The sequence below is a fragment of the Gopherus flavomarginatus genome, chromosome 10, assembly GCF_025201925.1.
Source record: "Gopherus flavomarginatus isolate rGopFla2 chromosome 10, rGopFla2.mat.asm, whole genome shotgun sequence".
Taxonomy (NCBI): Eukaryota; Metazoa; Chordata; order Testudines; family Testudinidae; genus Gopherus; species Gopherus flavomarginatus.
The window spans coordinates 80238289-80263657 of NC_066626.1; the positions used below are offsets into that span (position 1 = coordinate 80238289).

Consider the following 25369-nt stretch of genomic DNA (forward strand, 5'->3'; position numbering starts at 1 on the left):
CAACTACCTGAAAGGGGGTTCCAAAGAGGATGGATCTAGACTGTTCTCAGTGGTGGCAGATGACAGAACAAGGAACAATGGTCTCAGGTTGCAGTGGGGGAGTTTTAGGTTGGATATTAGAAAAAAAAATTCACTAGGAGGGTGATGAAGCACTGGAATGGGTTCCCTAGGGAGGTGGCGGGATCTCCTTCCTTAGAGGTTTTTAAGGCCTGGCCTGACAAAGTCCTGGCTAGGATGATTTAGTTGGGGGTTGGTCCTGCTTTGAGCAGGGGGTTGGACTAGATGACCTCCTGAGGTCCCTTCCAACCCTGAGATTCTGTGATTCTATGACTATTTCTAAAAGGACTTTTGGCAACTACAAGCTCACGTCTGCTATGTATCTGAACCTCAAGAATTGAATTAAGTCTGTCTGTATATTGATCTTTTCACCAACACTCTCTCTCTTTTCTTTTTTAATAAATTTTAGCTTAGTTAATAAGAATTGGCTATATCATGTTTTTTGGGTAAGATCTAAGTTATAATTGAACCTGGGTATATGGCTGATCCTTTGGGATTGGAAGAACCTTTTCTTTTATACGATGAGAGAAGATTTTCAGGAATCGTCATCATATCTGACAGGTGTGTCTGAACGGAGGCCTGAGGCTGGGCACTTTAAGGGAATTGCGGTGTTTGAAATGCTGAGTAACCAGTGAGGTACTACAGAAGCTGTTCTGTTCTGGTTGGTAAATCTAAGTATTGGAATAACCACCAGCTTTTGGGGTTTGTCTGCCCATTTTGTTTGCAGTTCACCCTAATTGAGTGATCTCAGCTGGCTCCCACGGGGATCACTGTCACAGGGGACTCCTAACCTGAGGGACAAGGGAGGGAATGGCCAGGTGGTCTCCTGTGATCGAGTAGCCCCTGGGCTGGGCTGTCCCTGGGGTTAGCCAGCGTAGCACCTGGATAGCCGGGGCTGAGCCATGCTGAGCTACCTGTCTGAGAGTATCTGGACCGGCCTTGTTCTCTGCTGAACAGCAGGGACAGTCAGAGCTTCATGGGTGTCCACGTGGACAGAACTCCCGCCCTAAAAGCACAGGAGGCTCCTGCCAGCTGAGCTGAAAGAGACTCTCCCTTAGCTGCCAGCAATAAGGGGCATAAGACACACAGTTGACCAGTTCTGATACCCACGTTGCAGAGGGTAGAGAACACACCACGCACATCACACCCATTGGTTTAAGCAAAGCAATCCGAGTCACTAAGGGAGGACTGTGTCCTGCACAAGCCAGGCCGGAGGCGGGAGGGAATCCAGTCAGATCCCCCTGTGAACAAAGCGGGGGGCTCTGTAAGCCGTGGGAGTCCAGTGAAAACCAGGAGACTGCGGAGGGGCGTTTTGTGCCTGTCTGACCTGGGTGACTCCCCTGAGGTGAGATGCATGAGGGAGGGGGCAGCTGCTGCTGCTGGGGTTGGGGGTGGGGGCCCGATCGAGGGTGCATATCCTGCCCCACTCCACAGCCCCCAGGGTCCCCAGCAAGGCACAGAGGGGGCGGGGGGGAGCTGTCTATCCGTCCCAGGTCTCTCTGCAGTGCCCCTCACCGCAGCCTCAGCCCCTCCCCAGCTACTCCCTGCCTTGGGCTCCGGGCCAGCCCCGCTCGCAGCCCCCTCGCCAGGGCGAGGGGGGGGAAGCCCATCCCCTCTGCCCTGCGAACCGCAGCAACCCCCCACTGCGGGGTTCCCTACAAACCCCACCCCGCGAACACGGGTGGGGCCGCCTCCCCCGCGAGACCGTGACCCGCTCCCGGCTGTCCTGTCCCTTTAAGAGGCGGAGCAGGCCCGGTTACCGCGGAGACCGTTGGATACATTGCAGGCGAGCACCGCGCGTGGGGTGGGGGAGGCTCCCAAAGCCACGCGGGGTTTCCCCTGGCCAGGGGTTTCGGGGTCACTCCAGGCGCTGCGTGCGGCCCTGGGGCCCGGTTGAGGGCTCTCCCCTTGGGTGGGGCTGGGGGGAGGGCCCGATCTGGGGCTTGCATGAGTAAGGGGGTCCCCTGGGGGTGTGCACAGAGGACGGGGGGGTGATCCATTCGGGGGGCTGGATAGTTGAGGGGAGGGCTCCATCTGGGGCTTGCATGGAGAGCTGAGGGGGTAGAGGCCTGGGTGGGGGTATCCCCCCAGGGGTGTGCACAGCGGGCTGGGGGGCTGCTCCGTTGGGGAGTTGGATAGTTGGGGGGCAGGGCTCCATCTGGGGCTTGCATGGAGAGCTGGGGGGGGTAGAGGCCTGGGTGGGGGTGTCCCCCCCGGGGGTGTGCACAGAGGGGTAGAGGCGATTCCCCTGCTGCCAGGCCCAGGAGTCTCGCTGGTTCTCCCACCCAGGGCCTCCGGCTGTGGAGGTTTTGATCTGACCCCTCTGCCTTTGAAAGTGTCGCCTGGTCTTTCGCCAAGGGATGGATGACGCCGACTCGCCAGCGCCGGTGCAGAGGGTCCAAGCAGCCAGCGAGGGGGCCACTGAATTCCTCTCGCTCATTGGTGGGTGCCGCTCGGGTTTCCGTTGTCCGGTGGGGTGAGAGGTTCGCTGCTCAGCCACGGTCACCCCCCGTGATGGAGGGGAGCCCGTGAACGACAGCCAACGGGACCCGTTTCCAGCCGCTCACCTGGCCCCCTGCAGAGCCGCGTCTGCTGCTGGATGGGTGCGGGAGGTAATCTCGTTCACAGGACCAGCCGCGGTTGGTGAAAGAGACACACTTTCGAGCACCACGGAGCTTGTCCTCAGGGCTGGGTATGTGTGCGTGTGGCTTTGCTGGCAGAGCCCTGAGCATCTGACAGCAGAACCTGTCCAGCGCTGGTGCACCAGGGGTCTCAGGCCCTGGCCTGTTTACTGGCACCCGGGTCTGTCGTTCTGGGATGATGTGGGAGTCTGGTGTATGCCATGTGCTTAGTGTGTGTGTGTGCGAGACTGTGTCGTTCTCTAGTGGCTGGGCCCAGGGACCAGGACAGCCTGTGATTTACAGCTAACACAACTATTCCATGGCACAAATGGTAGAGGCCTGTCTATGGCACAGACCGTCCCAGGCTGCTCCAGAGTGTCACTGTCTAACAAGCTACACTATTACTGCGTTCCTTTAAAAGATCATTCGGTAGCAGTCCCCTTCTGGCCTCCCATCTGTAAGGGATCTTTACTGGGCTCCTGCCTTGACTCCTCGCAGTCCCCTGCTGTGCTCTGCGGAATAACAACAGTACTTTGCACTTTGTGGGAGGATCGCAGAGCCCTTCCCAGCAACAGCCCTGTGAGTGAGGGGTTTGGGAGGCAGGAGACTTGGATTCTGTTCCTAGCCACAGACTCACTGTGTGGTCTTGGGCAAATCACATCCCCCTGCTGTGCCTCTGTTTTCCCCATCTGTGAAATGGGAGTAATGAGACTGCTCTGTGGCACTGAGGGATTGCGAGGAGGGTTGGTCACAAAATTTTTTTTTCCCCCCTATGGAAAATATCTGTCAATTTTTTGGTGAGAAATTGGAATCTGAACTGCTGCTGCAGTGTCTCGGGGGTGTTGTAGTTTGGATGCGGCCTGCTCCTATTCTCCTCTATTGTCTGGGCTCTCTGGTCAAACTACATCTCCCATGATGCACCATGGTCTCCCCTCTCAAGGAGGAGTGCATCAAGGAGAGTAGGAGCATGGATCTCCCAAACTACAACACCCAGGAGGCACCCCAGGAAAGGAATTATTTCAGTTTTCAGGAATTCAGTTTTTTGATAAAGAATCAAAAGGTGGAAAGCAGCAGGCACTTTTTGTGAAAAGTCAAAACACTGAATTTTCAGTTTCCATGAAAAAATTTTCAACTTGCCCTAGTTGTGAGGCTCGGCTATTTCGTTTGAGACTCTTGGGTGGAAGTTGCTGCGTAAACTCCGATTATTATTATTTTATTGCTATTTTGTTAGGGAAATACTGTCATCCCATTTTATGGCAGGGTAAGCTGAGGCAGAGAGGGGTCAGATAGCAGGACAGTTATAGAACAGATCCTGGGACTCCTCGCTCTCAGAGTCCTCTCCCTCACCTCAACATAACATTCCCCATCAAGAGTCAGGAATAGAACCCAGGAGTTGTGACTCCAGCCCCTCCTCCAGCTGCCACAGATGCTGGAGTTGATTGCATTGCTCAGCAGCATCCCACGGTGTATTCTGCTGCTTTCACTTCTGCCGGAGATGCTGCTGTGGCTGATACCCCGTCTCTTGAGGTTGCTGTGGTTTCGATTTCAATGGCGCATTTGTTGTGGCTTTCGCTAGGTGCCAACTTCCCTCCGGTTGCCGCAAGGGATGCCCACTCGCACCTGCATGTTTCATAGACGTCCAAGATAGGGGAAGGCTGGGTTGGGACCATCCCCAGGGATCAGGGCAGGATTGTCCTTCGCAGAAATCTCAGTGTTAGCAAATGTTTGCTGCTAGCCTACCAGTCTCTTTGCTCTGCCCCATCCCAATCCATTTACAATCACCATGAAGATAATAAGGTGATAAGTAATAGCATGGATTTGTCAAGAACAAATTGCATCGAACCAACCTAATGGCCCGTTTCCCTGTCAACAAAAGCCTTGTGGATGGGGGGGAAGTGGTAGATGTGGTATATCTCAACTTCAGTAAAGCTTTTGATACTGTCTCGCCTGACCTTCTCATAAACAAACTAGGGAAACGCTACCTAGACAGAGCTACTATAAGGTGGGAGCTTAACTGGTTGGAAAACTGTTCCCAGAGAGTAGTTATCAGTGGTTCACAGTCAGGCTGGAAGGACATAACGAGTGGGGTCCCGCAGGGATCAGTTCTCGGTCCGGTTCTGTTCAACATCTTCATCAATGGCACAGAGAGTACACTTGTATAGTTTGTGGATGATACCAAGCTGGGAGGAGTTGCGGGTGCTTTGGAGGAGAGGCTTAAAATTCAAAATGATCTTGAAAAACTGGAGAAATGGGCTGAAGTAAAGAGGGTGAAATTCAATCCGGACAAATGCAAAGTGCTCCACGTAGGAAGGAACAGTCAGTTGCACACACACAAAATGGGGAATGACTGCCTAAGAAGGAGTATTGTGGGAAGAGATCTGGGGATCCTAGTGGATCACAAGCTAAAGGAGTCAGTGGTGTCAGACTGCTGCAAAGAAGCAAACATCATTCTGGACTGTATTAGCAGGAGCATTGTAAGCAAGACACGAGAAGTAATTCTTCTGCTCTGCTCTGCACTGATTTGGCCTCAACTGGAGTATGGTGGCCAGTTCTGGGAGCCACATTTCAGGAAATTAAAAGGTACAGCACCAAAAGTAAAATCCCTGCGGGCTGTGTGGGAACTTTTTAAAGACACCATCATAGAGGCTCAACTGAAATGTACACCCCAGTTTAAAAAACATAGGAAGAGAACCAAAGAAGATCCACCGCGGTTAAACAACAAAGTAAAAGAAGCAATGAGAGGCAAAAAGGCCTCCTTTAAAAAGTGGAAGATAAATCCTAATGGGGAAAATAGAAAAGAGCATAAACTCTGGCAAATGAAGTGTAAAAATATAATTAGAAAGACCAAAAAAGAATTTGAAGAACAGCTAGCCAAGGACTCCAAAAGTAACAGCATATATATTTTTAAATACATCAGAAGCAGGAAGCCTGCTAAACAACCAGTGGGGCCCTGGACGATCGAGATGTTAAAGGAGCACTCAAAGCCAATAAGGCTGTTGCGGAGAAACTAAATGAATTCTTTGTATCAATCTTCACTGTTGAGGATGTGAGGGAGATTCCCACACCTGAGCCATTCTTTTTGGGTGACAAATCCGAGGAACTGCCCCAGATTGAGATGTCATTAGAGGAGGTTTTGGAACAAATGGATAAACTAAACAGTAGTAAGTCTCCAGGACCTGATGGTATCTCCCAAGGGTTTTGAAGGAACTCAAATGTGAAATTTCAGGACTACTAATTGTCATCTGTAACCTATCATTTAAATCAGCTTCTGTACCAAATGACTGGAGGACAGCTAATGTGATGCCAATTTTTAAAAAGGGCTCCAGAGGTGACCCTGGCAACTACAGGCCAGTAAGCCTGATTTCAGTACCGGGCAAATTGGTTGAAACTATTGTAAAGAACAAAATTGTCAGACACATAGATGAACATAATTTGTTGGGAAATAGTCAACACAGCTTTTGTAAAGGGAAATCATGCCTCACCAATCTACTGGAATTCTTTGAGGGGGTCAACAGGCATGATCCAGTGGATATAGTGTATTTAGATTTTCAGAAAGCCTTTGACGAGGTCCCTCACCAAAGACTCTTAAGTAAAATAAGATGTCACGGGATAAGAGGGAAGGTCCTGTCATGGGTCAGTAACTGGTTAAAAGACAGGAAACAAAGGGTAGGAATAAATGGTCAGTTTTCAGAATGGAGAGAGGTAAATAGTGGTGTCCCCCAGGGGTCTGTGCTGGGCCCAATCCTATTCAACATAGTCATAACTGATCTGGAAAAAGGCGGAAACAGTGAGGTGGCAAAATTTGCAGATGACACAGAACTACTCAGGATAGTTAAGTCCCAGGCAGACTGTGAAGAGCTACAAAAGGATCTCGCAAAGTTGGGTGACTGGGCAACAAAATAGCAGATGAAATTCAATGTTGATAAATGCAAAGTAATGCACATTGGAAAACATAATCCCAACTATACATGTAAAATGATGGGGTCTAAATTAGCTGTTACCACTTAAGAAAGATCTTGGAGTCACTGTGGAAAGTTCTCTGAAAACATCCACTCAATGTGCAGCGGCCGTCAAAAAAGCAAACAGAATGTTGGGAATAATCAAGAAAGGGATAGATAGTAAGATAGAAAATATCATGTTGCGTCTATATAAATCCATGGTACGTCCGCACCTTGAATACTGCGTGCAGATGTGGTCGCCCCATCTCAAAAAAAGATATATTGGAATGGGAAAAGGTTCAAAAAGGGCAAATGATTAGGGGTCTGGAACAGCTTCTGTATGAGGAGAGATTAATAAGACTGGGACTCTTCAGCTTGGAAAAGAGACGACCAAGGGGGATATGATAGAGGTCTATATAATCGTGACTGGTGTAGAGAAAGTAGATAAGGACGTGTTATTTTCTCCTTCTCATAACATAAGAACAAGGGCACCAAATGAAATGAATAGGCAGCAGGTTTAAAACAATCATAAGAAAGGATTTTTTCACAACACACTGTCAACCTGTGGAACTCCTTGCCAGAGGGTGTTGTGAAGGCCAAGACTATAACGGGTTCAAAAGGGAGCTAGATAGATTCATGGAGGACAGTCCATCAATGGCTATTAGCCAGGATAGGCAGGGATGGTGTCCCTAGCCTGTGTTTGCCAGGGAATGGGCAACAGGGGATGGATCACTTGATGATTCCCTGTTCTGTTCATTCCCTCTGGGGCACCTGGCATTGGCCACTGTTGGCAGACAGGATACTGGGCTAGATGAACCTTTGGTCTGACCCAGTCTGGCCATTCTTATGTTCTTATGAAAGATGTGGACAAATTGGAGAAAGTCCAGAGAAGAGCAACAAAAATGATGAAAGGTTTAGAAAACATGACCTGTGAGGGAAGATTGAAAAAATGGGATTTGTTTAGAAGGCTGAGAGGAGACATAATACCAGTTTTCAAGTACATAAAAGGTTGTTCGAATGAGAGAGAAAAGATATTCTCCATAACCTCTGAGGACAGGACAAGAAGCAATGGGCTTCAACTGCAGCAAAGGAGGTTTAGGTCAGAAATAAGGAAAAACTTCCCAACTCTCAGGGGAGTCAGGCACTGAACAAATTGCCTAGCGAGGTTGTGGAATCTCTGTCAGTGGAGGATTGTAAGAACAGATTCGACAAACACCTGTCAGGGATAGTCCTGCCGTGAGTGCAGGGGACTGGAGTAAACTTCTCGAGGTCCCTTCCGGTCCTACATGTCTGTGATCATTCTGACTGCAGTGCTGCCTTCCCCCTGCAGCATGGCAGAGAATCCATCTCACCCCTTGGCATTTGCCGACCCTTTCGCACAACCCCTTGGCCAAGCAAGACAGAGCTTGTTAAATCTCTCCTCCAGCCCACTGATAAGCCCCCTCACTCTTCTCTGAACTCCCTGTCACGTGTTTACTGAGGAGCCCACAACAAACACACTAGATGTTTGCATCCGATGAAGTGGGACTGTAGCCCACGAAAGCTTATGCTTAAATAAATTTGTTAATCTCTAAGGTGCCTCAGGTACTCCTGTTCTTTGTGCAGATACAGACTAACATGGCTGCTACTCTGAAACAAACATGCTGTTGTTGATGTGGGTGCACCGGAAAGACTTCCAGCTCCATGGCGTCACTTAGGAGACAGGCGACCTTGTGGCTAATGGACTGGACTGAGTCAGGACTCCTGGGTTCTCTTCCTGGCTCTTGAGGGGAGCAGGGTCTAGTGGTCAGAGCAGGCACTGGGATTCAGACCTTCTGCTCTATCTCAGCCTTCCTGTGTGACTTAGGGCAAGTCCCTGCCTCCTGCTGTGCCTCAGTTTCCCCAGGTGTTACATGGCACCATGACACCGACCCTGCCTTGTGGGTCTTTGAGGCTTTACTAATGGATGTTTGAGACTCTTGGTCAGGCAGCAGGAGGGAGGAGTAGGGTTGAGTTTTTGTCTGGGAGGAGGCATCTGGCCGTACTGGGGGGAATGGATGGAGCTCCTGTAAGTCTGGCTGTGGCAGTGATTTGGTGACCTGGGCTGTGGTCGTGTCCTGTCTCCCAGGCGCGGAGGAGCTGAGCCCCTGTCTCTTTGCGGAGTCGCTGGTCATGGTCTCGGAGAGTGGCCAGCCGCTCGGGCACTTCTCGGTCTCAGTGCAGCCGGCCTGCTATGAGGAGCAGGGCAGGCAGGAAGAGGACTGCTACCTGGTCCATGCCACCAGCCAGGGCACCATCAACGAAGTGCCCTGCGGCTCCTCCATCACGAGTAGGCCAAGCTGGGGTCTGCAAGGGGGAGTGGGCTGGGGCAGAGAGACACCCGCTATGAGATGCCAGATGGGCCACAATTCCCCTCCTCCCCGCTGCCCCTGCTCCTCTTGCTCTAGTGAGGTCCCTCATCCCACTCCTCTTGCCCCCACGCTGCCCAGCCTTGGCCCATTGGCTCCGGCAAGAGGCAGAAGTGGCTGTGAGTGCCTGGGGGGGGGGTTCTCCTGGGGATCGCTGTCAGCCTCAGCACCTCCATGCCTGACCCTCGCCAGCTGGCCCACGCCTCCTCCCAGCGGTGCGGCCTGGGGCCCTGCACCAGCACCAGTCAGATCACCAGGCGCCGGGCATCTCTCACGAGCGAGATGAGGCCTCTGGCGGGGGGACTGAGGGACCACACCCTTGCCCCCTCCAACACGGAGCAGGCAACCATTAGGACCCCCCAGGAAAGTCCCTGCATTAGCTGCCAAGAAGGAACTACAAGTGAAAATGGGCCAGGCTGTGACGTGGAGATCCGGATACACAGTTCTGGGCATGAATGTGATTGGCTCCCACCAGCGCTGCCAATGGTGCAAACAGGTCATGGGTGCTTCCACCGCCAGCTGGCGCACGTGGACAAATAGTTCCTCCCTAGTGGTCCTATTATTCTAGCAGGGACATAGCTCTGCAGGGATCCGCCCTGGAGCGCCCGTGTGCAGGGGCTGGGCAGCGGCAGGCAGACGGTGCACTGGGACTCCATGCAATACTGGGGAAGCCCTGGGCTCCCGGTACATTTCCGGGGCACCTGCAATCTAGGCCGAAGGGACGAGGCCAGGCCAGCGGGTGGGAAACTGCTGAATGGTGCTGATCTGGGCCAAGCCTTTGGCTGAGTGTAGTTTTTATTTCCTCGCCGTCAGCTTACATATCAAAGCGGCTGGAAACCCTGGAGCAGCATCAGCGGGAATACGTGAAGGTAACTGCCCACTCCCCTACGGTCGCCGGCAGAGGGCAAGATAAACCTGATGTTATCCGGCTCCTCTGCAGCCGTTGCTTCCCCGAGGTAGATCTCCAGACAGTTCTCTGACCCCTCTCTGGGTTAGAAGGAGCTGTCATGGGACTTACTTGTTCAGCTGGGATTAGAACCTGAATCCTGCCTACTCCTAGCCCCTGTGCTCCAACCACTACACGGCACAACCGCCTCGGCGTCCTGCTGCTGCCCCCTGCTCAGTGTTTGTCTGTTTGTAGGCAGTGCTGCCGGCGGGTGTGTTTCTCTCTCCTTGTTCTTTACGGGGTAGCTGGCTCTGTTCCCCTCCAGATGTCACCAGCCCCTGCTGCCCGCGTCCAGTCTCAGGGCAGAATCGCAGTGTTCACAGTGGTTCCTGCGCTGCAGATGATTGGCAGGAGAGGCTGCTGAGCCCCACAAGCCTGTCCCCTTCTGTCCTGGGTCAGATCGCCGGTCCATCCTGTCCCCAGACACCCTGGATCTGGCCATCCCCCCGACTTCTCTGCCAGCACCCCTCCTGGATCAAATCATTAGCCTTCATGGCCTGGCACCGTGGCCAATACCGGTGTCTTCAGAAGATGGAACCTTCCATGATGCTCTGGGCCAGTCATACAGTGCTGCCCATGGAAGCATCCTTCCTGATCCCTGCGGCACTGAAGCATGAGGGTTGGTCCCCCTCTTGCTGGGTGTCTGAGTGGGGAACAAGCAGGTGAGCTGCTCTGGCTCCAGACTTTAGTGAGAGCAAATGGAATGAGACCCCAAGGGGCTGCATTGTCCCCAGAGGGGATATGCCCCCCAACACCCCTGGCCATAGCAGCCTATACTCTGCCAGGTCCTGCACCCCTGCCCTGCCCTGCGTGCCTCACTCTGCTATATTTGCTCCCTCTTGCAGTTCAGAGCCCACCCCCTGGACAGAAAGACCCATGTAGTGAAGCGTGGAGGCAAGCTGGTTGTCACGAAAATCATTGAGGAAGGAGAGGTGAGATGGCGGGGGGAACGCGTCTGCAGGGATCTGAAAGCCTGGCTGACCCCTTGCTCCCGTCTGAAGAGCCCTAGGGTGGGGAGCTCCCTATGGGGCTTCCCCTCACCCCCATCCCACACACCCGTTTGTCCTGGAACGCTCTCAGCCCCGCTAAGCCTGCTCCACGGGCTGCGGCTGTCCCATGGCCAAACAGCAGGGGGCGCCATTGCCTGCACCAGTCCCTGGCTCCCATTGCTGGGCTGGGTGAGACGGGGGGCAGAGATGGGGGGCAGGTCTGGCTGCACTAACAGGGCAGCCTTGGGGGCTTGTGGGGGGTGGGTGCTCTGAGTCAGCAGCCAGAGTCGGGTTCGTGGCCCCCAGCCTCGGAGTGGGGATGGCGAGTCTCACTAGGGGCACAGGTTTCTGGGGGGAGAGATGGGGGCAAACCTCAAAGCACAGGGCTCCGATCATCCTAGGCTCCCTGCCTGGGTCCCTTAGCAGGAGAGGGCCTCACCTCCCAGCAGCGGTTCAGCCTGCGTCATGTGCAGGGCCAGCCTGGGGTCTCGGCAGCTGACCTGCCCCCTCCCTGGGGCACAGTTATTCCCAGTGAATTTCTTTCTCCCTCTTGTTCCCGTGGCTGGGGGTGCAGGCTGATCGCAGAGCCGGCCTGGGATGCTGTGTCCTGGGGATCCCACGGGCCAGGCTGGGTCCCCGTCAGTCCCCTCCACACCCCCCATCTCTCTGCAGCATGAAGTCCAGACCCAGAGCGTCTCCTACAACTGCGCCTCCCTGCGCGGCCTCATCTCGGAAGCTGCCAACTTGCTGGTTCTACGGGTGCTGGCCAGGCGAAGGGCCGTGCCCCAGAACACCATCTTCCTGGCCTTCGACACCGAGGCCCGCGTCTGCACCTCCACCTACGTGAGTGCTGCCACCCGGGCACAGCCGCACCCAGAAGGGTCTGCCCCGGGGTGGGCAGGGCAGGGACTAGGGGATCCTGGACCCAGACGGTGGGATCTGGGTGGGGAAGGGGCTCCTAGACCGTGGGGTGCTGGGTGGGTGGGAGGATTTAAGGCAGGGGTGAGCAAACTATGGCCCGAGGCCCACTTCCGGCCCTTCAGACATTTTAATCCAGCCCTCGAGCTCCCACTGGGGAGTGGGGTCCGGGGCTTGCCCTGCTCTGGCGCTCCAGCTGGGGAGCAGTGTCGAGGCTTGTCCCACCCCACGCAGCTCCCGCAGTGAGCAGCATGTCCCTACATCCAGCTCCTACGTGTAGGGGCAGCCAGGGGTCTCGGCACGCTGCCCTGCCCTAAGCACACTCCTGCAGCTCCCATTGGCAGAGAACTGTGGCCAATGGGAGACGCAGGAGCAGCGCCTGCGGATGGGGCAGGGCGCAGAGCCGCCTGGCTGCCCCTCTGCGTAGGAGCTGGACAAGTGACATGCTGCTGCTGCCAGGAGCTGCTTGAAGTAAGCGCTGCCCAGAGCCTGCACCCCTGACCCCCTGCACCAGCCTTGATCCCCCTCCTGCCCTCCAAACTCCTCGGTCCCAGCCCAGAACACTCTCCTGCATCCCCAACCCCTCATGCCCAGCCCCACCCCAGAACTCGCACCCCCAGCTGGAGCCCTCACCCCCTCCCATACCCCAATCCCCAATATCATGAGCATTCGTGACCCACCTTACAGTTGGTGGTGGATTCTCCATCACCAGCAATTTCTGAATCAAGAGGGGCCTGCACAGGAATAAAGATTTGGTTGCTTTTGGAGGGACACTTTCTGTGCCCCCCGCAACCAGAGGAACTGGCTTCCTCCCCTCCCCCATGGCTGGAGGAGCTGGGCCTTGGAATCTACGAATCTGTGACCTCCCTCCATGCCCCCCGCTCCCCAAATATCTCCTGGCTTGTAGAGATGGGGGTGGGAGCAGGGGGGGCCCTACCCAGCCTGAGGGTTAAAGGGGCTTGTCCTGCTCCCTGCTTTTCTCCCCCGTCTCTTCCTCTACAGACTGCCATGGGTTTCCAGAAGCAGCTGGTGGACATGACGGAGGTGGAGGTGTTTGTGATTGAGAGGGCCGTGTGCCCGGACGAGGGCATCCCCATGACCTGGCAGTTCTACTTCCTCTCCGACGGGTAGGAGAACCCAGCGGCCCATCACCCGCCCGAGCCCTGCTCGGCTCTTGTGCTCCCGAGGCCCCTCCTGAGCATTCGCTCTGCGGTGGCCCGGCCGTCTCTGCCCTCCCTGGGGCCTGGGAACAGCCTGCCCATGTCCCTCAAACACTGGGCCCCATCCTGGCCCCATCGCTCCCAGAGGCTCATTGCGGGGAGCCTTGCTCCAGGGATTTCCAGAGGCTGAGCTTGCTTCCTGTCACATCTCTCCCAGAGCAACGGGGTCAGATTTAGTCTATGGGGGCGGGTGGGGGTTCCGGATCCTGTCCCTCAGCCCCTGAGCCAGTCATCCCCTTTTGGTTCTAAAAGGACATTGGCTGTTAAACCTCCCTGGAGCCACGCTGGGGAAGTGCAGTTCCCTGGGCCTCTCGCCCCAGCATCCCGCTGCCAGCTCCCCTGCAGCCTTTCTGGGCCTGTGCAGACGGCAGCGGGAATCAAATCCGGGGCCTTGTCACCCCGCAGCAGGAGGGGAGTCGCCATTCGCTGTAGGGCTGTGTCTGCCTTGGGAGCCCATCCACTAACCCTAACCCTAACCCTTCCCCCCCTTGGGCTGCTCTGATGGCCCGGGAGGGGTCATGCCAGGAGAGCACCCCTGCTATGCTGCTGAGCCGGAGGGCGCCCCGTGCCATGCAAGGCTCCCTGGCGCTTCCTCGCCGTCCGTCGATGTGAAGAGGTGACAGCAGCACGGCCAGGGGCCAGCCGCATTCAGCCCCTTGGCCAGGGAGGAGACCTCACGGCAGAGAAACGTCTGGCCGCACAACTCCAGCTGCCCCCAGAGCGGTGGCGCCCGCCCACGTCCCTGTACATACAGGGGAATAACGAATCTACGGCACCCATCTCTGTGCCGGGCGCAGGGACTCCCAGGTGCCCCTGGTGGGTGGCCCCACAGCTGGGCATGGGGAGGCAGAAGGTAACGGTGTATGACCAGGTCCTTCACCTGCTCCTCTCCATCACCCAGACATTTGGCCCGTCGTGTCCAGGTTGGGTCCCCGGCCACCATGCTGCTGCAGCAGCTGCCCGTTCTCATCGATGTAGGTAAGGAGCCTGGAGGGGGTCTAGGGGTGGGGATAGCATCATGGGCTGGGGAAGGGGGTCCCATGGTATGAAGGGTACCTGGGTCTGTGCCGGAGCTCTCTGAAACGAGACTCCTTCTGATCTGGTTCCGGGAGCGGCTAGTCCCTCCCCAGGCGGGGAATGTGCTGTCAGACTGGGCATGAGGGATGTCACAGAGCGTGGGACACATGCGTGTCCCCATGGTGTTGGGAATCGCAGACACTCACCCTCTTCTGCCATCGCTGACCCAGGCACTGGTGGGACCGGCTTGTGGCAGCACTAAGAAAGCTGGCCAGCATGCATCCCTGCTGCCCTCTGTGGCAAGAAATTGGAACCACCCTGCTGTGTGTCCGAGGCCCCATACTGCCAACAGCTAGTGGGGACTCCTTGAGCTCACATCTTGGAGCAGGAGGCTCTGGAGCCTAGACCCTCAAAGGTAGATAGGCTGCTTACTCCCGCTGATTTCAGTGGGGCCTGGGCTTGGTCCCTGCTGCTACCGCGAGATGGTGCAGGGCGTGCGGAATAGCAGCGAAGCTGGGAGGGGGGCAGGGGATTGGGACAATGAGAGAGCCGGGTTAGCCCCTCCGGGTGCTGCTGGGCATGAGACAGGCTGGGCTCCCTAAACCCCATTTTCTGAATCCCGCGTCGTGAGACCTGCCCGCTCTCCCCAGATGAAGTGGCGCCCCGGCCCGTCTTCGAGAAGAAGCCCCTGGACTGGGAGGAAGACGTGCAGCTTTATTCTCAGTTCTTGGACAGGAAGGTGAGTTGGCGGAGCACGGGGCTGTTCTGAGGTCGGACCAGCCGCCCCCAGGATGCAGCTCCTGGCACGAGGGGGGCGGCTGAGGGGATGTCACTGGTCCAGCCTGCAATGGAGAGAGGGAAGCGTGGGAGAGGGAAAAGCAGGGGCCGTGGGGCACAGTGGGGGGAAACAGGGGTCAGAGCAGAAGCAGGCGTCAATCCCGCAGCGTGGGAGAGGGAAGTGCAGGGGCTGCGGGGCACAGTGGGGGGAAGCAGGGGTCAGAGCAGAAGCAGGCTGGGTGAGGCCCCAGCACCGGGAGCTTTGGAGGGGCAGCCGGAGGCTGGATTGCGTGTCTATCCCTACCCTCGGCTCACTGTGCGGGCGGCTGGCTGCCAGCTCTGGAGTTGGGTGCAGGACGCCAGGCCTGCCTGACCACCGGTCTGCCTGGAGCTTGCGGGTTCCCTTGAGCGGCGCGTTACCCCGAAGCCGCCCGCATGGAGCTGATGGAGGTGGGGCCTCTTTCCCGCTGCAGGAGGAGCTGCAGGCTGGCCACACCTCCTATGCCCGGCGCCACCCGGAGCTGCGTGCCCTGCTGGCCGACTTCCTGCAGCACCTGCTCCTGCACAAGCCCGACGACGTCCTCACCTTCGCCGCCGAGTTCTTCGCCCCCTTCGCCAGCCAGCGCCCGCCGGGCAGCACCTTCCACGCCTCCGGCAGGCCCAGCCCCTTCCGCGGCCAAGTCTGAAGGGCATTAAACCGGCGGCAGCAGCTTCCACGCACAGGGCTCTGGTCATTTAACGGGCGGAACAGGAGGCCGTGTGGGGCTGGGGGAGTCGCTCCCAATGGGGTGGGGGCATCCTCCAGCCAGGCCGTGCCCACCCCACTCCTCAGGCTGCACCGCCCCCCCCTTGCGCCTCTGTCCTCCGGCTGCGCTGTGTCCCCCCAGCTCCTCTGTCCGCACCACCCCCCGGCGCCTTGCTCCTTTGGCTGCACCATGGCAGCACCGTGCCCCCCCCACCGCTTTTTTTTTTTTTTTTCTTGGGCAAAAAAGTTAGAGCCAGCCCTGCACTCCCCGCCCAGCTCACCTCTGCTCTGCCTCCGCCTCCCTGGGCCTGAGCGTGCTGCCAGTTACTTCTCCGCCCTCCCAGGCTTCCCACTCGAACAGCTGATCCGTGGGAAGCTGGGGGGGCGGAGGTGAGCCCTTGTGCCCCTCTTCTTTGCGCGCCCAAGGCAGGTGCCACGCTCACCTCACCCTTGCTACGGCTCTGCCCCAGCCCCTCCGGCCGCGAACCAACATCTGCCATGTTCGGCCTAAGTGTCCGGGCTGGGGAGAACCTGCAACGGTGCCACCACGCCCCGGTCCTTTGGCTAGCGGGAGCCCGTTGAGCGGATCCCCACCCAGCGCTGCCTCTGTTCCTTGCAGCACTGGTGCGGCGCGGGTAGCCGTCCCCACGGCCCCCAAAGCAGGGGGTTGTGGGTGCAGAGCACCCCGGGGCGCCACAGCCCACACTGTTTACAGATGTGAGCCGGATAAATGAGGGGATTTTGGTAAAAGACTAGCTGAAGGGGAACGCCCGGCTGTGGTGTTGGAACGAGACAGGCCCTGAGATCGGCGGGCCGGCCTGTCCCCTCGCCCCTGGTTTTGTAACACACGGCGAGGCAGGGTGGGAAACCACAAGTCAGCTGCTCTGGGCGATTTCAGGCAGGGGCAGCTGGGTAGCTTCTCTGGCCTGGCCGCCAGCTTGCGGGAGTCAGGTGGAGATGGGAGCCGGAGGTCTCTGACGCTGGCTTCCTGGGCGGGTTCGGAGACTGGTGCTGACTCAGCCCAGAAGGATCAGGAAATTGACCTTTCCTCTTGTAATGGGGTGGGGGGAAGCTGCTGCCTTTGACACGAACATGAGCTGCCCAAACCTGCAGGGTTTTGCAGGATGCAGAATTGCAGGTGCAGACGTCTACCCCGGCCATGCCTCCTTTGGTCCCCAATCCCCCTCTCCCTTCCCAGGGCTGCCCCTAGCAGAGGATGGTGGGAATGTGTCTGAGGGTGAGGATAAGGGGGCTGTGGGCTGTAAGTGTCCCCCTTCCACCATCACCACTGCCTGGGTAAACTGAGGTAGGCCAAGAGCCCTTCTCATACTGCCCGTCCCTTCCAGCCCAGCTCTCAAGCCACTGGAACAGAGGTAAGTTGTATGGGTGTTGGGAAAAACTGAGGCACAAAGCGATTCTGACCTGTCCCGTGTCACCCTGCAAGTCTGTGGCAGAGGGTGCAATAGGACCCAGGCCTCCTGACTCCCAGCCCAGACCCTGAACCTCATCCCTCCCCCGCAGAGCTAGGAACAGAGCCCTGAAGCTGAGTGTCCCCCCTCCTGCTCTAACCTCTAGGCCGTGCTGCTGTTCCAATGCCAGTGGGGCTCTCAGGGGCTGGAGCTGGGGACAGGCCTCCTATTCGTGAACAGGGAGGACAGAGAATGGAGCCCGTTAGCCCAGAGCAATGGGCTAGGTCCAGCCCACTGTCCCTGCTTGCCCTTGGCTTTCCAAGCCTGGAGGGTGATTCACCAGGGCCGGACAGGAACCCAGCTCCCCGGTGTGAGCAGCTCCCAGTTACTGCAAAATGTTGCAATCACAGACTTCCCCGCAGAGCTCATGTGGCTGGCGGGAGGCTGGGCTGGTAGTTCCCAGCAGGAGATGCCACTCCCCGAGCTTGCTCAGAGGGGCCTTTACAGCACCCCAGCAGGATTAACACAGCCCTGGTGTCCCTGAGCCCCGGAAATCCTGGGGCTGGGGGAGATGCTGCCGGGTGGGGTGCATGAAGGGGCTCTGCACCAGAGGCAGCCGCTGGAGGTGTCAGCTGCAGGGTGACAAGCACGCTAGCACTCGGCAGCCAGCCTGGGGGGCGTCCCTTTTGAGGGGTGTAGCGCTGCACTCTGCAGGGGGGTCCCTAGACTTCCCTCCCTCCGCCCCCGCTTGTGTCCCTGCATGGAGGCAGGCGCTTTCCCCATCCTGAATGACCCCTCCTTCAGCCTGGGTAGTGGGGGGAGAAGGAAGAAATTCAGCACTTTTCTCATCCCCCTCCCCCCCCTTTCCCCTGCCAGTGGTGCAGCCCCCAAGCCCTCGGGCCGTTCAAGGCTGCATGTGAGGGGGCTGTTTTTGGCTGAGGCCGAGATTCCCTGCCCTAGCCCCAGTACAGGGTGACGGTTGAGGTGAGCTGGTGTGTGTGTCATAGCCCCCATAAGCCCCCCACCTCCCCTGCGTCAGCCAGAGACAGTAGGTAACCCGGGCAGAAATGCTGCCTTGTCCTGATGATGGAGCAATCCAGGGAATTCCCCTGGTAAAGCTACTGCGGCCTCAGCTTCCTCCAGCATGAGGCTTCCTGCTCCTAGGGTAAAGCAGCGTCCGACCCACAGAGCCTCTCCTATGGTCTAAAGAGCCCTGCGGTGGGGGGCTGGGACAGGGCGAGGGGCTGTGAGTCCAGGGGCTCTTCCCACACCCTCGACCAGATGCAGAACTCCAGCCTGCCCTGGGCTAGCAGCAATCCTGGGTCTGTTCGACCCCTTCCACCCCCACTCCTGCCCCATTGCCACGTATGCCAGCCCCCACCCTCAGCAGTGCCAAGTGCCACCAGCATGCAGCAGCCTGGAGACCCTGGTCTGTGCCACCTGCTTCTGCCCCTTGGCCGCCCGCATCTGTCAGCCGTTGCCTATTGTCTGGCACCCTGAGGGCACTGGCCTGCTCCTCACCGACTGGCCCGGGTCAGGGGCTTGGGCCATGCAGGGAGAAGGAGGCTCAGTAAAACTTGGACCTGGCACCCAGGAGCCTCCAAATCTCGATCCAGCCTGCGGGTGCATTTCTGCTTGAGCAAATCAGCAGCACTTTCCAGCTGAGCCCCACCTGGCACAGCCAGGGGGTCTGTCCGCAGATCTGCGTGGAGAGGATCTTCGGGGGGGTGGGGGGGAGCCAAGCTGCTTCAGACAATGACAGGCCCCAGCCTAACCCCAGGCAAGGGCGGCTGGTCTGTAAGGGCTAAAAGCAGAACCAGGTTCGTCGTCCCACCCACAAAGAGGAAACCCAGCACAGCAGTTCCACTGCTCTCGCGCGCTGGACTCGAAGCAGAGGACAAGCTCACGGGAGCTGTTCGGCTTGAAAGCCAAGGTCACACAACAGGGGGTGGCTGCCTGGCTCCCGCTGCTGGGATCCAGCTCTGCAAACATGGCTGAATTAAGCCCCAGGGAAGGTGGGTGAGAGGGATTAGCCCTAACCCTCCTGTGGGGAAACCGAGGCACATGGCAGGGCTGTCACTTGCCCGAGGTCACACAGGGAGTCGGTGACAGAGCTGGGAACAGCACCCACATCTTCTGCCCCTCAGCCCTATCCCTCAACCACACGGCCACCCGTCCGCCCAGCATAGCAGCCGTGCAAACAACCCCTGCACCCACAGCACCAGTGATTAGCAGCGCAGACTCCTGACAAGGGGGACACATCCCCTGCGAGCCAGCAGTTGGGCAGGAAACTGGCCCTCGTCCCCATATCGTGCTGCCTCTTTCACTGGCCGGGGGGAAACAGGTGGGGGCCCAGGGTGCTAGAGCCAGTGTGAGCAGTAGCAACGGGCTGTAAACATGATCCAGAAGGGGACCAAGTGCCCACCGGTGTTGGCACATCTCAGGGCTGCTGACTGGCTGCTGCCTTTCCTGACTGCTGAGCCAGGCAGACACTGCGGCCTGGGCGGTACGAGGAAGCCAGGTCGATGGAAGGCAGCTGACCTCCCTCCGACCCTGTCAGTGTCTACACTGCAGTCACTCTTGCCATTGTAAGTCACACGCGACATCGACTTCATCACTCCACCCCCGTGAGCGGCCCAGGGCTTGGGTCAACGTGGTTAGGGTGATGCGGTGTCTGTAGACACCGTTACTTACATCGCCTGTTGGTTGTGGGGATCAGAACTGGAGCACCCCCACCCCCTGCGCTGGTGTAGGGCTCACAGCTGATGACCCTGCCACGTGCCTCAGTTTCCCCATCTGTAGCTCAGGGATAATCACAGTGCCTCACTTCAGTGGGTGGAAACGCTCTGGGTGAGGACATGCATCGGCAACAGACAGCAGAGTGTGCATGTGAACGCCTGCTTTGATGACAGCACTAGCCGTTTGTCGACTTCACTTAGATTGACTCAATTGTGCAGCGTAGACAGGGCCCTACTGGTGAACTGGGCAGGGCAGGCTGGGGAACTAGAGCGACTGAGCATATCACGGGGTTGGGCTGCACCCAGCAGCTCTGGGAAAGTCTCCTCCTTCCAGTCATCCCGGCTGAAGTCTGTCACCTCTCCAAGGCTCTGCATTGGCTGCTCAGCCCTGCGGCTCAGCCCTCGGCACCTCCTGCACCCCAGCCTGTGCGGCGCGCTCCGAATGCCACCCTAGTCCCTTGCTGTCCTGCCACTCCGCCCACTGCAGCTTTCCCCCATGCATCTGCTGGGCCTGAAACCTCCCCCTGACCCAGTCCACCCTCGAAACTCCTTCCTGACCTGTGTGTCTTTCAGCACCTTCACGTTTTTCCTGCTCGAGCAATCCTGAATGGCCAACCCCCAGTGCTGCCTCTCCCCCATCACCTCCAGTCCCCACCCTGCCCTGCACCGGTGCAGCATCCTTTGGAGCCGCTCTGTGCCGGTTTGGGTTAGTCTGCAAAGCCTCGTGCGCACAGCTCGGGGTTGTGTCTCACATAGTGTGCGAGTTCCGTAACCAGATTCGCCGGTGTGCACCACAAAGCACAGATCTCTGCCAGGGCCAGGGCCTCACCTTCCGTTCCCCTGCAATAATTCTGGCTCGTCAGCCGCAAATAGAGCAACCGGCACCACACCTTCCTTTGCATCGAAGGCAGAGACCACAGAACGGCCCTGAAGCTGCTCTGTGAATAGGAGCTGGAGTCAGAGGCTTCCTCCCCCTCCCCCCGGTCTCCCCTCGGCAATAATCAGTCTAGTCAGTACAAGTCTGTGGTCAAACGTGCAGAGGCAGGATGTGGTCACAAGCACTTGCCCCAAGTATGATGAGTGAGGTGAGCAAGGCCTACTCACATGAGCAGAGTCAGGTGGTAAATGTGACGCTGAGCCAGACCTTTACCCTCATGCACCGGGCTGCCTGGGGTGTCTCTGTGCAGGATCGGGGCCTCTTTCCCTGGAGTGTCGATGTCGTGCTTGTATTTCAGGCGCTGGGTCACACCCACTGTCCTTACACTGAGACGTTCCTTGTTCGTTATTTGTTTTCCAGCAGCATCTACAATGGCCCGTCGTGGGGCAGCACCTGCTGGGTTCAGCGTTTTCGGTGCAGAAATCCTTCTCTGTAAACTAAGGCCTGAACTATGGGTCAAATGTAGGTTGACATAAATATAACACCCAGGCGTGTTCAAAGTACACACACACGCACACACGCACGCACACCCCGCGTGACGCAGCTCTGCTGACCTAATCGCCAGCACGCAGACAGCTGGGTCAGTGGAAGAATGAGTCTGGTGACCTTGCTGCTGTCGTTCGGGGAGGTGCAGGCTGTGTCTACACTAGGGAGTTAGGCCGGCCTAGCCACGGCGCTGTAGCCATGCCAGTATAGTGTAGACACGGCCTAATTTCAAAGCAGAAATGTTGATGTTTCTGAAGCGCCTGCAGCCTCCACCGAAGGAGAGAATTTGTGGTGTGGCGTTCATGAGCTCACATTCAAGCAGCTTGTGAACTAGTGTCACAGAGTCTCTGAGCGATGCTCTGGAACTGCTCCCCACAGAGCCAGGCAGGACTCCGGGGAGCCTCCTCTCCCTTGGAGCAGACTTGTTCAGGGCAAGAAGCTCACACAGCTTCACCTCCTGGGTCTGACCTTGGAGCATTCAGCATCCTCTGCCCCTCCGTGCACTTCCCACAGCGAGCCCACCCCAGCGGGGTCCTGGGGAAGCCACAGGGTCCTGCACCCCCACTTCACAGTCAGACGTGACTCTCAGCCAGCCAGTAAGACAGAGGTTTGTTAGATGACAGGAACATGGTCTAAAACAGAGCTTGTAGGTGCAGAGAACAGGACCCCTCAGCAGGGTCCATTCTGGGGCCCAGCGAGCCAGACAACCCCGACTGGCCTCACTTCCTGTCCCCAGCCAGCCCCAAACTGAAACCTCCTCCAGCCCCTCCTCTCTGGCCTTTGTCTCTTTCCCTGGCCAGGAGGTCACCTGATCTTTGTTCACCTTTAGCCATCCCCTTGCAGGGGGGAAAGGCCCTGGCAATTTGTTGCCAGGAGACAGCGTGTCAGTGATTTATGCACACTGGCCTTTATCCTACCACCTAGAGGCTTAAGAAATGCATAGGGGAAACTGAGGCACCCACACTGTATTTAGAGGAAACATTAAGAACAGTCCCACTTTGTCACAACTAGTCAAGTCTAAAAGCCCTGGGGGTTTCTTTCCCTTTTATTTATTTATTTTGTGTGTATGGAGGGGTGGGGGGTAAGCTACAAACATGTTAATGTAACATTGCTGTTATGCATTAAACTAGAACGTTAAAGATACATAAAGGACACATAACCTTAACTCTGCCCCCAATCACATCTGCTTTACAATACAGTCCTTGCTAAGGAAATCACACACTATTTCTCAGATAATATAATTCTTTCTTTCCCCTAACAACTCTAGGGCAGAAACCTGTGATTGTGTGATTAAGGACTATTTGGTGATGTGTATGCACAAGGGGGGGAGGGGGCAGAGTTCAGGTGACGTCTTCAGCCTTTGCTTTCTCATCTCCTGATTTTTGGCCCATTTAAAGCTGTCATTGAAATAGATGAAAAGGGTCGTGCATGTGTTTCCATCTCCCTGCTGCTCGGATAAGCCCTGTTCCGTGTTTGTCTTTCACAATGGAAATTGGTAAGTAGCATGGGGTCCACCAAGGATTTGTAGTAGGACCAATGTTGTGCAACATATTCATATATGATCTGGAAAAGGAGGTTAACAGGTGACTGTAATGGGTTGGGTCAGAGAGACCACCCTTGGGACTGCCACCTGATGGGCTGAGTACCTCTGAGTCTGTTTTCCCTGCCAGCTTGGGACTTCAATACCCTGTCCTGTTGAGCCGAACATGCTAGCCTGCTGCAACACAGACCCAGGTCTGAACCATGGCCCCCAAAGCTGCAGACTTAACTGAAAACAGCTTAAGAAGTGCTCCAGCACCCAGATCCCCAGTTCCCAGTGATATCTAAACCCCAAATCAATCCGTTTTACTCTGTATAAAGCTTATCCAGGGTAAACTCATAAATTGTTCACCCTCTATAACACTGATAGAGAGAGATGCACAGCTGTTTGCCCCCCAGGGATTACTTACTTACTCTGGATTAATTAATAAGCAAAAGTGATTTTATTCAATATAAAAGTAGGATGTAAGTGGTTCCAAGTAATAACAGCCAGAACAAAGTAAGTTACCAAGCAAAATAAAACAAAAACACACAAGTCTAAACCTAATACAATAGGAAACTAAATGCAGGTAAATCTCACCCACAGAGATGTTCCAAGAAGCTTCTTTCACAGACTAGACTCCTTCCTAGGCTGGGCCCAATTCTTTCCCCTGGTACAGCCCTTGTTCTAGCTCAGGTGGTAGCTAGGGAATTTCTCATGACTGCAGCCCCCTTTGCTCTATTCCACCCCCCTTATATAGCAGGGCTGCCCAGAGAATTTAGGGGGCCTGGGGTCTTCAGCGGTGGGGGGCCCCCACTTCAGTGGTAATTCGGCGGCAAGGGGGTCCTTCCACCCTGGGAACCACCGCCAAAGTGCCCCAAAGACCCACGGCCAGGCCCCCTGCCGCTGAATTACCACAGAAGACCCGGCACTTCGGTGGTGGGTCCCGCTTCTGCAGCAATTCGGTGGTGGGGGGCCTTCCTCCCTGGGGTGGAAGGCCCCCCCTGCCGCCAAAGACCCGGACCAGAAGAAGCTCCAGGGGACCGGGCCCCATGAGAGTTTTCCAGGGCTCCTGGAGTGAGTGAAGGACCTCACACCAGGGGCCCCAAGAAACTCTCATGGGGGCCCCTGTGGGGTCTGGGGCAAATTGCCTCACTTGCTCCCACTCCAGGTGGCCCTGCTCAGATGTCCTGTTTTTATAGGGACAGTCCTGTTTTTTCTGACTTTTTCTTATATAGATCCCCCACCCCGTGTCCCGTTTTTTCACAGTTGCTGTCTGGTTACCCTGTATAGCTTTGGCACAAGGCAGGAAGCTTTTGTCTCTCTGGGTCCCCCCCCCCCACTTCTAAATGGAAAAGCCCCAGGTTTAAGATGGATTCCAGTACCAGGTGACATGGTCACATGTCCTGTGAGACCCCAGCCTCCATTCTTCCCGGCCTGGCTCACAGGAAGGCCTGCAGGTAACCAGAGCCATCCAGTCAATTGTCCTAGTTGATGGGAGCCATCAGGATCCCAAACCACCATGAATGGCCCCCACTTTGCATAACTACACTAGAACCTCAGAGTTATATTTCATATTTCTAGTTTCAGATCCAAGAGTGATACATTCATACAAACAGGATGATCACACTCAGTATTATGTGCTTTAGTGATGCCTGACAAGAGGCCTTTTGCATGAAGCATATTCCAATTATATTATATTCACACTTATTAGCATATTTTCATAAAATCATATGGAGTGCAACGTAACCGTGACAAAGTTTGCAGATGATACAAAATGACTTAAGATAAGTTCCAAGCTGACTGAGATGAGTTACAAAGGGAAAACTGGGTGACTGGACAAGAAAACGGCAGATGAAATTCACTGTTGATAAATGCAAAGTGGTGCACATTGGAAAACACAATCCCAACTGTACATATACAAGATGGGGTCTCAATTAGCCGTTTCCACTCAAGACAGATCTTGGAGTCATGGTGGCTAGATCTGGGAACACATCTGCTCGATGTGCAGTGAACAGAGTGCAAAGGGATAGACAAGAAGCAAAGGGATAGATAAGAAGACAGAAAGTGTCATAATGCCACTAACTAAATCCATGCTAGGCCCACATCCTGAATCCTGCCTGCAGATGTGGTTGCTCCATCTCAAAAAAGATCTATTGAAATTGGAAAAGGTTCAGAAAAGGGCAACAAAAATGATTATTAGGGGGATGGAATAGCTGCCGTATGAGGAGAGATTAAGAAGTCTGGGACGTTCATCTTAGAAAAGAGACAACTAAGGGTGTGGCTACACTTGAAACTTCAAAGCGGTGCACCTACTCCACATCCTCTATGGGTGTAGCTTGCAGCGCTCGGGGTGTGTTTTTTTCACACCCCTGAGCGCAAAAGTTGCAGTGCTGTAGAGCGCCAGTGTAGCCAAGGCCTAAGAGGGGATATGAGAGAGGTCTGTAAAACCATGACTGGTGTGGAGAAAGTAGATCAGGACGTGGTATTTACTCCTTCTCATAACACAAGAACTGGGAGTCACCAAATGAAATTAGGAGGCAGTGGGTTCAAAACAAACAAAAGGAAGTATTTTTTCACCCAGCGCACTGTCAACCTGGGGAACTCTCTGCCAGAGGGTGTTGTGAAGGCCAAGACTAGATCAGGGTTCAGAAGGGAGCTAGAC

General features: G+C 56.0%; 1 protein-coding gene across 4 annotated transcripts; it reads left to right on the forward strand.

The window, feature by feature from the left end:
- The first annotated feature begins 1808 nt into the window (after nt 1–1808).
- Nucleotides 1809–15586, forward strand: CATIP (ciliogenesis associated TTC17 interacting protein). 4 transcript variants are annotated; one of them, XM_050917130.1, is made up of 10 exons: nt 1809–1843; nt 2347–2499; nt 8724–8924; nt 9817–9872; nt 10795–10881; nt 11611–11781; nt 12859–12983; nt 13978–14054; nt 14744–14832; nt 15344–15586. In XM_050917130.1, exons 2-10 carry the CDS (start codon nt 2418–2420, stop codon nt 15554–15556), a joined length of 1101 nt encoding a protein of 366 aa, XP_050773087.1. In that variant the 5' UTR covers nt 1809–1843; nt 2347–2417; the 3' UTR covers nt 15557–15586. The 4 variants fall into 4 exon arrangements, with proteins under 4 accessions (XP_050773087.1, XP_050773088.1, XP_050773085.1 ...); XM_050917131.1 differs by lacking the exon at nt 1809–1843 and adding an exon at nt 1845–1861; XM_050917128.1 differs by lacking the exon at nt 1809–1843 and adding an exon at nt 1880–2008.
- The last annotated feature ends 9783 nt before the right edge of the window (nt 15587–25369 follow it).